This window comes from Oncorhynchus mykiss, chromosome 8 (assembly GCF_057628025.1).
Source record: "Oncorhynchus mykiss isolate SJ-2025 chromosome 8, ASM5762802v1, whole genome shotgun sequence".
Lineage (NCBI taxonomy): Eukaryota > Metazoa > Chordata > Actinopteri > Salmoniformes > Salmonidae > Oncorhynchus > Oncorhynchus mykiss.
In genome coordinates, this window is record NC_143029.1 from 78,834,236 (window position 1) to 78,848,243 (window position 14,008).

Consider the following 14,008-nt stretch of genomic DNA (forward strand, 5'->3'; position numbering starts at 1 on the left):
TGATCCTTCCTTAACCCATAGGAGGTTCCACCCAGTTGACTGGTGAAAGTCCTCAATTGTGCTGCCCATACTAACATAGGCTTTTGAGCACTATCCATCTATATGGACCAATCCATGAATGACTGTGATGACATAATCAACAGGGGACAGACCAGGTGACATCACTATCAGGGACAAAAACAGTGACCAAATCAGCAATAACCACCAGAATCCAATGTTTTGATTATTATATTAGATCTTTTTTATTTACTGTTCAGACAGAATATACGCTCTCAACCCACTGACATCATGATGAGGTAAAACAAGTTAAATATACAGTACCCACATTTACAAAAACTACATGAAGAAAACTGAGAAAGATGACTGATTTTCAAGAACTTGAGGACAGTTTTCAGAACACTGGTGTAACAAAGCTAGAGGTTTTGTTTCTCTATAATCATTTATGTAAAGATCTTGGTATTTGTAACATTATACTATGTGTTTTACATCTGCTCAAAGTAAGGGACATGATAATCGAAATAAGACTTAACATCTCTTGTAACTTTGTTCAATCTACATTTAGAGTAACCTTACATGTAACAGAGAAATCAAGAGTCTCTTATCTCTAAATCATCTCTCTTCTATGTGATTTCACAGAGGGCTGATGGTTCTGTGTGATGTCATAGAGGGCTAAGTGTTCAGTAAGATGTCTTAGTGGGCAAAAAATTCCATGTGATGTCATAGACTGACTGTTCCATATTATGTCACAGAGGCCCAATGAAGCCATTTGATGTCATAGCAATGAATGTTGCTTGATCTTACAGAGGCTGAGGGTTCTGTATGATGTCATAGAGAGTAACAACTGCATGGTGGGCAACCTCAGGTCCTGCGGGGCTCTAGCCTATAGGAGAGTGTTGTCAGGGTCCGTTGTTTGTCAATCACACACAGCTTCCTGACATAACCCCTCACCTCAGCATGGTTCTTATTGGGCTGACACACCTCAGGGTCTGCGAGAGAGAGAGAAAGTGCGAGAGAGAGAGAGAGAGAGAGGGGGAGAGGGGGAGAGAGATACACACAGACCCAGTTATTATTTTGGCTCTGAATGCCACTACAATGGATTTGAAGGGAAACAGACTTTCAGCTTTAATTTGAGGGTATTTACATCCAAATGGGGTGAACATTTTAGGAATTACAGCACTTTTTATATGTGGTCCCCCCTTTTTAAGTAATTGGACAACTGGCTGCTCAGCTGTTCCATGGCCAGGTGTGTGTTATTCCCTCATTAGTTCATTTACAAGTAAGCAGATAAAAGGTCAAGAGTTGAAGTGTGGCATTTGCATTGGGAATCTGTTGCTGTTAACCCTCAATATGAAGTCCAAAGAGCTGTCACTACCAGTGAAGCAAGCCATTATCAGGCTGACAAATAAAACCTATCAGAGAGATAGCAAAAACATTAGGTGTGGCCAAATCAACTATTTGGGACATTCTTAAAGAGAAAGAACTCACTGGTGAGCTCAGGGACACCAAAAGGCCTGGAAGACCACGGAAAACAACTGCGGTGAAAAGACAGAAGAATTCTTTCCCTGGTGAAGAAAAACCCCTTCACAACAGTTGGCCAGATGAAGAACACCCTCTAGGAGGTAGGCGTATCTGTGTCAAAGTCAATAATCAAGAGAAAATAGTAAATACAGAGGGTTTATCACAAGATGTAAATCATTGGTAAACCTGAAAAACAGGAAGACCAGATTAGAGTTTGCCAGACATCTAAAAATGTCTATACTGTTCTGGAACAACATCCCGTGGACAGATCAGTGGTGGAAAAAGTACCCAGCTGTTATACTAGAGTAAAAGTAAAGACACCTTAATAGAAAATGACTCAAGTCAACGTCAGAGTAAAATTCTACTTGAGTATAAGTCTAAAAGGTTCTTGGTTTAAAATATACTTAAGTATGAAAAGTAAAAATAATAAAACATTATTATTAAGCAAACCAGAAGGCACCATTTTGTTTCTTATTTATGGATAGCCCAGGACATTTTCAAACAAAGCATGTATTTAGTGAGACCACCAGATCAGAGGCAGTAGGGATGACCAGGGATGTTCTCTGTTTAGTGAGACCACCAGATCAGAGGCAGTAGGGATGACCAGGGATGTTCTCTTGATTAGTGCGTGCATTTGACTATTTTCCTGTCCTGCTAAACATTCAAAATATAAGGAGTACTTTTTGCTGTCATGGAAAATGTATGGAGTAAAAAGTACAATATTTTCTTAAGGAATGTAGTGAAATATAAATAGTAAAGTACAGTTACCCCAAAAAAACTACTTAAGTATTACTTTAAGGTATTTTTACTTAAGTACTGGGACAGATGAGACAAAGATCAACTTGTACCAGAATGATGAGAAGAGTATGGAAAAGAGAAGGAACTGCTCATGATTCCAAGCATACCACCTCTTCTGTGAAGCATGGTGGAGGTGGTGTTATGGTGTGGGCTTGTATGGCTGCCAATGGAACTGGTTCCCTTGTATTTATTGATGATGTGACTGCTGACAAGCAGCAGGATGAATTCTGAAGTGTTTAGGGTTATATTATCTGCTCAGATTCAGCCAAATGCTTCAAAACTCCTTGGACGCGCTTCATAGTGCAGAGGGACAATGACCAGAAGCGTACAGCAAAAGCAACCCAATACTTTTTAAGGAAAAGTAGTGGAATATTCTGCAATGGACAAGTCAATCACCTGACCTGAATCTAATTGAGAATGCATTTCACTTACTGAAGACAAAACGCCCCAAGAACAAACAGGACCTGAAGACAGCTGCAGTAAAGGCCTGGCAGAGCATCACCAGGGAAGAAACCCAGCATCTTGTGATGTCTATGGGTTCCAGACTACAGGCAGTCATTGACTGCAAAGGATTTGCACTATCAAAATAAAGTGGCGCCCCCCCATGTATAAACTCCTAGCAATTTAATGGGTATTTACCAACGTTTGGGCATCACTGTGTCTTCCTCAGGGTCATGTCATAAATACTTGAACCAGGTTATGTAGACACAGTGCAATTAGTGTAATCAATGACATTACCCTGAGGAAGACACCGTGATGCTGAAACGTTGGTAAATACCATTAAATTGCTGGGAGTTTATACATGGAGTGTCCGACTTTATTTTGATAGTTTATTCACCGTTAGTCAGCACCTCCACACAAACTATTTATTTCTGGGTGTTCGCCAGCTCATGTTTTTTAATCTGCAAATGATTTGCAACCAAGTATTAAAACTCACAATTTAACTTAGGATTATGTCCCAACTACTTTTGAGCCCCTAAAAATTGGGGGGGGACCACATATAAAAAGTGCTGTAATTCCTACACCGTTCACCCAACTTGGACGAAAATACCCTCAAATTAAAGCTGAAAAATGGTTTCCTTTCAAATCCATTGTAGTGGCTTACAGAGCCAAAATGATAACTTTGTCAATGTCCAAAAATGTATGGACCTGACTGTATGCAGTGTTATGGATTCAGCTGAAAGGACCACTGGGCATAATCTGAGACTTACTGAACGGCTGACTCCTGCATTGTCTCACCGCCCGGATGGTGTTTGCGATCACCCGCTGGAAAACCCAACAACAAGCAGTGTCACATATCATACAGAAGTTGTATTAATGTTCTATGAAGGTTGTGGATACTACAACATACATATAGGTGACATGAACAGTTTATGAGCATCTTACACCTGTGTATACTCACCATCTTCTCAAAGTTGACCATGTTGTCTATGAATGTCTTGTTGCCCTCGTGACTAAAAGTCATGTCTGGGAACAGAATCAAAAAAGCAGTTTTAAAACAGAAGACACACTAAACTATCTTAGTTTGAAAACAGCCACCCTAGTCATAGACTGCTCTCTCTGCTACTGCATGGCAAGTGGTACCGGAGCACCAGCTCTAGGTCCAAGAGGCTTCTAAACAGCTTCTACCCCCAAGCCATAAGACTCCTGAACATCTGATCAAATGGCTATTCAGACTATTTGCATTCAGTTGTGACCTGTTGTATTCAGCATTTCACTGTAAGGTTGTGACATGTTGTATTCAGCATTTCACTGGAAGGTTGTTGTATTGGCGCATGTGACTAATACAATTTGATTTGAAAACGTTTCCTGTTGCATACCTACTGAATGCGACCGAGCTTGGGCTTACCTTTGAGGAGGAGGGGCATGAAGGGGATGATTGGCGGCTCTATTTTGGTGACGGTCAGCCGGTATGCCCGGTGGTTCCTGGACGGGTCCTTGGAATACACACACACACACACACACACACACACATCACTGTTCAAAAGGTCAACAACCATATTGTTAATTTAGGAGTCTTTGAAGAGCAACTCACCATCATGCTCTCAAACTCAGCATAGAACTTCTTGAACTTGCTAGGGAGTTTCTGCCAACAGAAAGAGAGAGGTTCAGGGGCTTCCGTTTTTGATGGATTAACAGAAAAACTGCAGTTTAGTTTAACAGTATAGTAGTTGTCACCTCCCAGGTTTGGGTGAGTCGGCTGACTGCAGGGTTGCTCATACCCATGATGATGGCAAAGAACGAGTTCAGGTTTTTAAATTCCCGACAGCTGGAGAAAGCAACACCACCAATACAATGAGATTGTGAAAAAGCATTTCAGTGCCATCAATAATCTATACGCATGAGTATCTACAGAACGAGTGGGTGTTTTATTGTTTGTGTGCACAAGACTCACTGAGCAGCGATTTTGATGAACTTCTTGAGCAGCTGAACCCGTTTGCTAAGCTGACCACACAGACACACCTCCGTCACCACCCACAGCTGCACCTGGTTGAACCTGACCACGACATCACACATTACGGTCATAACATACTGTACCATGTTCCATCAACCTGAACAACGTCATAGAAGTTATTTATAAATGATTCATGTTGGATTATAATCAGACCTGCGTAGAAACAGGTCCAGGTTGGCAGTGGTTCTCCTGAAGCTCTGACGACCAAACGTGTGGTACAACAACTCATGCTACAACAGGGAAGACAAAGAAAACCTACAGGTGTAGGATCTTAATTTGATCACTGTCAGAATTTCCCTGTGCAGTAGGACATTCAAATTGTTGTGTATTCAAGGTTTAAAAAGGCTTCTAAAGTTAGCAATTTCCACTGATTTATCCTAAATAAAAATGGATCAACCCCTACAAAAATGTCCATTAATTACCACACACATAATAATTAACATTTCCTGTTGCTGCAGGATTATTTTCCTGCTGTGAGAAACTGGTCAAATTAAGACAGAACATAATGTATGTACTATAGGATTCAGGTGTAGTGAAAGAAATAGACAGCGTGTTTATCTCATATTAGCCAGGGTGTGAGTGTGTGTGTGTGTGTGTGTATACCTCGTGAACACAGCTGAAGAGTTCCCAGTCGTACAGGGTCATCTGATAGGCCAGGTCTTTAGAACTCATCAGCTCAAAACTGGACATGGACCCAGCTGAGGGCCCCTCCTGGTCTGGGAGAGGGGTCTAACAAACACACACTCACAACGGGTTAATGTCTACACATCTCTATGATTACATGAACACAATCTAACTAGCCACAATAATTGTATTACTATAATAGATTGTTTAAAACGATTTCCCTAATAATCCTGTTACCATGGACACATCTGAAAACATGCAGAAAATCACCAATCAAAATAATTGTTCTACCACAGCGCTATTTTTGCCTATTTGATTCTAAGTTTGGAAACATAGTTTGCATAGGAAAACAATTTCTAAGATGCATACGAGCTCAGTTGACCCGCTCAAAATCAGGGAGGCTTGTGCTACCGGTGCTGGCACATGCGCAGACACACTCGTTTACATGTCCTAATCATTTAAAAAGATTAGTCAGAAAACCTGGCATTTTAATCAGCGTATGGTTTCTGAACTTTAAATGTTATTAATCATTAGTTGTAATAGAGGCCTGAGGGGTGTCATAGCCGAGGGGCTACACCAGAACTTAATGGTTATGCTTGGAATGAACTGAGTGTAGGGAAAGATCACGTGGCAGGCATTGATAAGTGGAGAGATCCATGGATTAGTGATGAAGGGGGTGGAGGTCAGGTCACGCTAAGGGAGAAAGAAAAATGTATGGCCCATAACACTTAGTTTCCTGCATAGCAATAAAGATACAATGTTTGTTCAGAAGTGTAGGAGGAGATTCAGCATAGGAGAAAGGGTTAAATATCAATGCTTAGGTTTAGAGGGGCTACACCAGAAGTTCATGGTTATCTGTAGGAGGAAGGTATATAGGAGAAAGGGTTAAATATCAGTGCTTAGGTTTAGAAGGGCTACACCAGAAGTGAATGGTTATCTGTAGGAGGAAGGTATATAGGAGAAAGGGTTAAATATCAGTGGTTAGGTTTAGAAGGGCTACACCAGAAGTGAATGGTTATCTGTAGGAGGAAGGTATATAGGAGAAAGGGTTAAATATCAGTGCTTGTGTGAACATGTCTTTGTCCAATGCAGCTGTATCGATCCTCTGGGAAGGATAAACGTGCGTTGGTGCGAAAAGTGCAAATCAATCCCAAACTACAGCAAAGGACCTTGTGAAGATGCTGGAGGAAACACATACAAAAGTATCTCTATCCACAGTAAAACAAGTCCTATATCGACATAACCTGAAAGGCCACTCAGCAAGGAAGAAGCCACTGCTCCAAAAAAGGTTTGCAACTGCACATTGGGACAAAAATGGTACTTTTGGGGAATTGTCCTCTAGTCTGATGAAACAAAAATAGAACTGTTTGGCCATAATGACCATCGTTATGTTTGGAGGAAAAAGGGGGGGGGGCTTGCAAGCCGAAGAACACCATCCCAACCGTGAAGCACAGGGGTGGCAGCATCATGTTGTGGGGGTGCTGGTGCACTTCACAAAATAGATGGCATCATGAGGGAGGAAAAATGATGTGTATATATCAAAGCAACATCAAGACATCAGTCAGGAAGTTAAAGCTTGGTCACAAATGGGTCTTCCAAATGGACATTGACCCCAAGCATACTTCCAAAGTTGTGGCAAAATGGCTTAAGAACAACAAAGTCAAGGTATTGGACTGGCCATCACAAAGCCCTGACCTTAAATCTATAAATAATGTGTGTGCAGAACTGAAAAAGCATGTGTGAGCAAGGAGGCCTACAAACCTGACTCGGTTACACAAGCTCTGTCAGGAGGAATGGGCCAAAATTTGCCCAACTTATTGTGGGAAGCTTGTGGAAGGCTACCCGAAACATTTGACCCAAGTTAAACAATTTAAAAAGCAATACTACCAAATACTAATTGAGTGTATGTAAACTTCTGACCCACTGGGAATGTGATGAAAGAAATAAAAGCTGAAATAAATCATTCTCTGCTATTATTCTGACATTTCACATTCTTAAAATAAAGTGGTGATCCTAACTGACCTAAAACAGGGAATTATTTCTATGATTAAATGTCAGGAATTGTGAAAAACTGAGTTTAAATGAATTTGGCTAAAGTGTATGTAAACTTTGACTTCAACTGTAGATCTAACAGACCTTACAAGATTAAGATAAACTGAGTGTTTACATGACTATTGCCATACTCTTCCTACTGAAATAATCTGTTTAATATGGAATGTGTAAACATACTCACTGATCTGTCTCAAAGGCCACTCTATTGACCCATTTCTATTCCTTATTCTCTCTCACCAGAGCATTGAGCTGGTCCCGGGGACAGGCGAACATACGCCCATTGATGCTCAGAGAGGAGAATACTGACACATCATTGGGCTTCAGCATCTGCTTCTCTGTGACAGGAGAACACACACAGAGGAAAATAAAATGACAGCAATAAATACTATGTAAATGAAGTGAGATGTGATTGGCTCCTCACCGCCTGCGGAGCTGAGGTGGACCAATAGCAGGTCGTCGTTTGAGGCAAGTTTGTCGGCCACAGCGCTGGTCACCTCACTCCCTGTGGCTGCTACGGCAACCCGGATGGTGGTGTAGGTGTGGTCACTGCAGTACACCTTCAACAGGACTACACACACACACACACGCTTTTAAGAGGCTTGTGATTAAAGAACAAGTGTAGGAAAATAAAATAATTTAACGTCACAAACTGACTGTCGTCACAGTTCCTGATGGGTTGTGTCTTCACTAGTTTCTCATCTCCGTTGCTGAACTGTGTAAGGACCTTCTGCTGAGACAGACCACACAACATCAGAGGTGATCAACAACACACACCGTGACAGACACATTCACCATGCCACACTCGCCTTTTTCACTTTGGCCTCTTCTGAACTGAAGAATAGAAACAAGAGAACAAGTGTATGTTAATAATGCATGTCTTTATAATGCTTTGAGGATTATGGGGTTAAGGTCACCGTGGAGGTTAGAGGTCAGTTTTACATACTGTAGTTTGACAACCTTCTCCAAGTCAGGTACAAAGTCTTTCAGAGCTCTGAGGATCCGTGAGTCATTGGACACACTCCCATACAGCTCCTACAGAGAGAAACACACAGACTCAGACAACTCCTCGGGTGTGTGTGTGTGAGTGTGTGTGTGTGTGTGTGTACCTCCAGGAATATGAGTGCTGCTGGCTCCTCCTGTAAGTGATGTGTGTGTACTGCAGCCCAGCGCAGGGCCAGATTGAGGACTCGTCTCTTACAGGTCACAGCGTACTCCAACCTCTCCTGCTCCGAGCCCGGGGGAGCCACCGCATGGTAGGTACACACGGGGTTAAAGATATAACACACAACTATAACATAACTGTCACCTATGTGTAACATACTGAACTTCAAGAAGAGAAACTGAAGGGAGAGAAAGAAGGATAGGGAGAAAACAAGAGGGCAGAGTGGGAAAGAGAAAAAGGATATTGTGCCATAAGTAGCTGGCAGAACTGGCTGTTAGGCATGAAGACACAGTGCATGAGGACAAAGTCATCTACCATAGGATCTGAGAGGAGGGAAGGGGGAGAGAAAAAGGATATTGTGCCATGAGTAGCTGGCAGAACTGGCTGTTAGGCATGAAAACACAGTGCATTAGGACAAAGTCATCTACCGCAGGATCTGAGAGGGAGAAAATTAGTGGAAGAAAGAGAATAATATTAGAAAACAGATATTCGTACATATCTACCGACCCATCATCCGATCCCATACAGTAGCAGGGCCCAGTTGTATAAAACATGTTAGGTGTATGAAACATGTATAGCAGAAAGAGTCTCTGGTTACCATGGAGAAGACCTGATTCACAGAATGGATGTCTTATCAAAGAGATCACATTTCTTTTGACATCTCAAAATAGAAGTTCTACATTCAAGACTGGAGAAATAAATAGATTCATAATATAATAAAACACTTTTCTTTGAGTTACTTTTTTCTCACCTCGTTTCTATTACTTTCTAGTACTTCAAGCTAGCTTACAGAGCAGGTAGCTTAGAGTAGGTAGCTTACAGAGCAGGTAGCTTACAGAGCAGGTAGCTTAGAGTAGGTAGCTTACAGAGCAGGTAGCTTACAGAGCAGGTAGCTTAGAGTAGGTAGCTTACAGAGCAGGTAGCTTACAGAGCAGGTAGCTTAGAGTAGGTAGCTTACAGAGCAGGTAGCTTACAGGGCAGGTAGCTTCGAGTAGGTAGCTTACAGAGCAGGTAGCTTACAGGGCAGGTAGCTTCGAGTAGGTAGCTTACAGAGCAGGTAGCTTAGAGTAGGTAGCTTACAGAGCAGGTAGCTTACAGAGCAGGTAGCTTACAGAGCAGGTAGCTTACAGAGCAGGTAGCTTACAGAGCAGGTAGCTTACATAGTAGGTAGCTTACAGAGTAGATAGCTTACAGAGCAGGTAGCTTACAGAGCAGGTAGCTTCGAGTAGGTAGCTTACAGAGCAGGTAGCTTAGAGTAGGTAGCTTACAGAGCAGGTAGCTTCGAGTAGGGAGCTTACAGAGCAGGTAGCTTACAGAGCAGGTAGCTTACAGAGCAGGTAGCTTGCTAGCCAGCTGGCTTTGTAGACATTGATTGTGCGTCTTTCATTGTTTAGCTAAGTAGCTAGCTGCTTGCTGTTTTCCTTTTGAAACCAGGGGAGAGGAAAGCAACATTCAGACACAAATTATGTTTTCATTGGCATCCATACTGAATTAAGCACTTAAGGGACCTCATAGGCACCGTTAACTTTTTCACTTAATTTAAGGGGGAAATTAGCCCCAAAATGTTTTGTGCAACTGACTTAAAGTAAAGGAAACTAAGGGAAAAGATAAGGGGAAAATTGACTTAGGATGTTTTATGCAACCAGGCCCAGGCCCTCAACCCTAGGGACTCACAATGTATCTCTACCAGGTTGTGTGTGTGTGCGCGCACCTGGGTCAGAGTGGTGTGTATCCATCCTCATAGTCTCCAGGAAGTGGTCAAGGATCTTCTCAGGGGTTCCAGACAACACAGTGTACCTGATATTTCCCAGACTGGAGGCTCTGGGACTCTTCTCCAAGACCAGAACAGCCTGCTCATGTTCCTTCAAACGCACTGTATTTGCCTCCACGTCCTAAAGTCAAGTAAATACCAGGACATTACATTAAAGTAAGGTAAGGTAAAGTACATTTCATTAAAGTAAATTACAGTATGGTACAGTATTGCACAGTGTAGTAACAGAACAGTACAGTATACAACTCTACCCTGAGTATCCGGTTGAAGTCTTCTTTGTCCACTCGGAGAAAGTGACAGTTGTCTTCTCTGAGGACGATGGAGGCAGCTCGAGGAGAGTCAGTCACCAACGCCAGCTTCCCAAAGTCATCCCCCTCGTGCAGGGTACACACCACACCCTGAAGAGGAACACACACGCGTCAAAACACACGGATTAGACAGCTGGAGAAATGCTAGCATGAATGAAGATTGTGACTAATCACGTGTGAGTGTGTTGTGTTTATTCTGAGAACCTTGAGCTAGTCATTCACTGTGATGAGCGAAGCCAGAGTTCCCCAAACTGTAGCACTAGTTCCCCTAGGGAATACAAGCCAGCTGTTGTATGTAGATGCATTCTTTTGGTCATAATATTTTTAGTTAGCGTCATCTTGTGCTACTTTCAAATCCACTGTAGGCCCATATACACATCATGTATAAACACACGTCATACCTTGCCGTAGATGACAACATTGACAGAGCCCTTCTGGATGATGTACCAGGATGTTCCCTCTTCTCCCTGGTTAAACACTGGAAGGAGAGAGAGCACACCTTAATGTGTGTTCCTAAAACACACACACTGTACAGCATGGTGAGATAGGGACTTACACACGGTTCCTGCTTTGGCGTGAGACTCGAAGATGAGAACACTCGCCAGCTCCCTCTTCACCTGTAAGCAAGATGGTAACAGCCAAACAAACATTAAAACAACACCTGAAAAACCTCTGAACAGTTCATCAATGTCTGTAAGCACACAAGCCAGCTAGATCTGCTAGACTAGCGGTCCCTAATTCCATTCAGTCATGGGCTGATTGTTACTTGAGCGGATGGTTGGGGGGCTGGAACATAGTTATAAATTGTACACTGAAAATTGACCATAAGAATCCCAAAAATATGTAGTATTTGACTAAAACTGAATAATTTCAAACTGTGATTACATTGGGATATGATCACATACAGGTATGCTTCTCTATTTATGCATGGGAATAACTGGGAATAGATTTCCTCAATTAAAATCACTTTGAGCTCATTTCCTGGTGATTCTACAGTATTTTCTGTCCAAGATCGTATATGAACTCAGCAACCACAAAAAAAACGTCCCTTTTTCATGACCCTGTCTTTCAAAGATAATTCATAAAAATCCAAATAACACAGATCTTCATTGTAAAGGGTTTAATCACTGTTTACCATGCTTTTTCAATGACCCATATGTAGATATTCCATTTATTTTTTAGATCAGCCGTTTCCAGCTACAATAGTCAGTCATTTACAACATTAACAATGTCTACACTGTATTTCTGATCAATTTGATGTTATTTTAAAATGGACAACAAAAAAAGTGCTTTTTCTTTCAAAAACAAGGACATTTCTAAGTGACCCCAAACTTTTGAACGAAACTGTGTGTGTGTGTGTGTGTGATATATATGAGTGCCTTTGGAAAGTATTCAGACCCGTTTACTTTTTCCAAATGTTACTTAAAAATATCCCATAACAACAAAGCAAAAAGGTGTTTTTTGAATTTTTTGCACATTTATTAAAAACAATAGAAAACAGAAATACCTTATTCAGACCCTTTGCTATGAGACTCGAAATTGAGCTCAGGCATCCTGTTTCCATGGATCATCCTTTAGATGTTTCTAAAACTTGATTCCAACTGTGGTAAATTTAATTGATTGGACATGATTGGGAAAGACACACACCTGTCTATATAAAATGTCCCACAGGTAACAGTGCATGTCAAAGCAAAAACCAAGCCATGAGGTCGAAGGAATTTTCCGTAGAGCTCCGAGACAGGATTGTGTCGAGGTACAGGTCTGGGGAAGGCTACAAAAACATTTCTGCAGCATTGAAGGTCCCAAAGAACACAATGGCTTCCATCATTCTTAAAATGGAAGAAGTTTGGAACCACCAAGACTCTTCCTAGAGCTGGCCGCCAGGCCAAACTGAGCAATTGGAGGAGAAGGGCCTTGGTCAGGGAGGTGACCAAGAACCCAATGGTCACTGACAGAGCTCTACAGTTCCTCTGTGTTGATGGGAGAACCTTCCAGAAGGACAACCATCTCTGCAGCACTCCACCAATCAGGCCTTTATGGTAGAGTAGCCAGACGGAAGCCCCTCAATAAAAAGGCACATGACAGCCCACTTGGAGTTTGCCAAAAGGCACCTAAAGACTCTCAGACCATGAGAAACAAGATTATATGGTCTGATGAAACCAAGATTGAACTCTTTGGCCTGAATACCAAGCGTCACATCTGTTGGCAACCTGGCACCATCCCTACGGTGAAGCATGGTGGTGGCAGCATCATGCTGCGGGAATGTTTTTCAGCGGCAAGGACTGGGAAACTAGTCAAGATTGAGGCAAAGATGAATGGAGCAAAGTACAGAGAGATCCTTGATGAAAACCTGCTCCAAAGCACTCAGGACCCCAGACTGGGTCGAAGGTTCACCTTCCAACAGGACAATGACCCTAAGTACACAGCCAAGACAATGCAGGTGTGGCTTCGAGACAAGTCTCTGAATGTCGTTGAGTGGACCAGCCAGAGTCCGGACTTTAAACCGATCTAACATCCCTGGAGAGACCTGAAAATAGCTGTGAAGCAATGCTCCCCCTCCAACATGGAAGAGATTGAGAGGATCTGCCAAGCTTGTAGAGTCATACCCAAGAAGACTCAAGGCTGTAATCACTGCCAAAGGTGCTTCAACAAAGTACTGAGTAAAGTGTCTGAACACTTACATAAATGTGAAATCTGTTTTTTATTTTTAATATTATCAACAAAAATCTCAAACCTGTTTTTGATTTGTCATTATGGGATATTGTGTTTAGAATGTTGAGGGGAAAAAAGCAATTTTATAAATTTAATAATTAGGCTGTAACCTAAGAAAATGTTGAAAAAAAATCAAGGGTTCTGAATACTTTCCGAAGGCACTGTACCAGTCAAAAGTTTGGACACCTACTCATTCAAGGCTTTTCCTTTATTTTTACTATCTTAAACAAATCAAAATATATTCTTCAAAGTAACCAGCCTTTGCCTTGATGACAGCTTTGCACTCTCTTGGCATTCTCTCAACCAGCTTCACCTGGAATGCTTTTCTAAAAGTCTTGAAGGAGTTCCCACATATCCTGAGCACTTGTTGGCTGTTTTTCCTTCACTCTGCAGTCCAACTCATCCCAAACCATCTGATGCAGCATTCCATCACTCTCCTTCTTGGTCAAATAGGACATACACAGCCTGGAGGTGTGTTGGGTCATTGTCCTGTTGAAAAACTAATAATAATCCCACTAAGCGCAAACCAGATGTGATGGCGTATCACTGCAGAATGCTGTGGTAGCCATGCTGGTTAAGTGTGCCTTGAATTCTAAATAAATCACAGA

General features: G+C 41.9%; 1 protein-coding gene across 1 annotated transcript in view; it reads right to left on the minus strand.

Annotated features, from left to right (window-relative positions):
* Positions 1-217: 217 nt before the first annotated feature.
* The window catches only part of LOC110530658 (rap guanine nucleotide exchange factor 4), a 32,893-nt gene continuing 19,102 nt past the window's right edge, over positions 218-14,008 (minus strand). The window contains exons 11-30 of the mRNA XM_090183149.1: positions 11,245-11,305; positions 11,090-11,166; positions 10,632-10,778; positions 10,321-10,501; positions 8,967-9,045; positions 8,554-8,704; positions 8,391-8,479; positions 8,245-8,278; positions 8,102-8,171; positions 7,869-8,015; positions 7,685-7,782; positions 5,375-5,500; positions 4,925-5,001; positions 4,712-4,813; positions 4,495-4,585; positions 4,352-4,402; positions 4,166-4,253; positions 3,719-3,783; positions 3,528-3,582; positions 218-986 (exon numbers count right to left, since the gene is read on the minus strand). Coding sequence (XP_090039275.1) covers positions 859-986; positions 3,528-3,582; positions 3,719-3,783; positions 4,166-4,253; positions 4,352-4,402; positions 4,495-4,585; positions 4,712-4,813; positions 4,925-5,001; positions 5,375-5,500; positions 7,685-7,782; positions 7,869-8,015; positions 8,102-8,171; positions 8,245-8,278; positions 8,391-8,479; positions 8,554-8,704; positions 8,967-9,045; positions 10,321-10,501; positions 10,632-10,778; positions 11,090-11,166; positions 11,245-11,305 — 1,917 coding nt within the window. The 3' untranslated portion in view covers positions 218-858. The remainder of the gene's footprint in view (positions 987-3,527; positions 3,583-3,718; positions 3,784-4,165; positions 4,254-4,351; positions 4,403-4,494; positions 4,586-4,711; positions 4,814-4,924; positions 5,002-5,374; positions 5,501-7,684; positions 7,783-7,868; positions 8,016-8,101; positions 8,172-8,244; positions 8,279-8,390; positions 8,480-8,553; positions 8,705-8,966; positions 9,046-10,320; positions 10,502-10,631; positions 10,779-11,089; positions 11,167-11,244; positions 11,306-14,008) is intronic.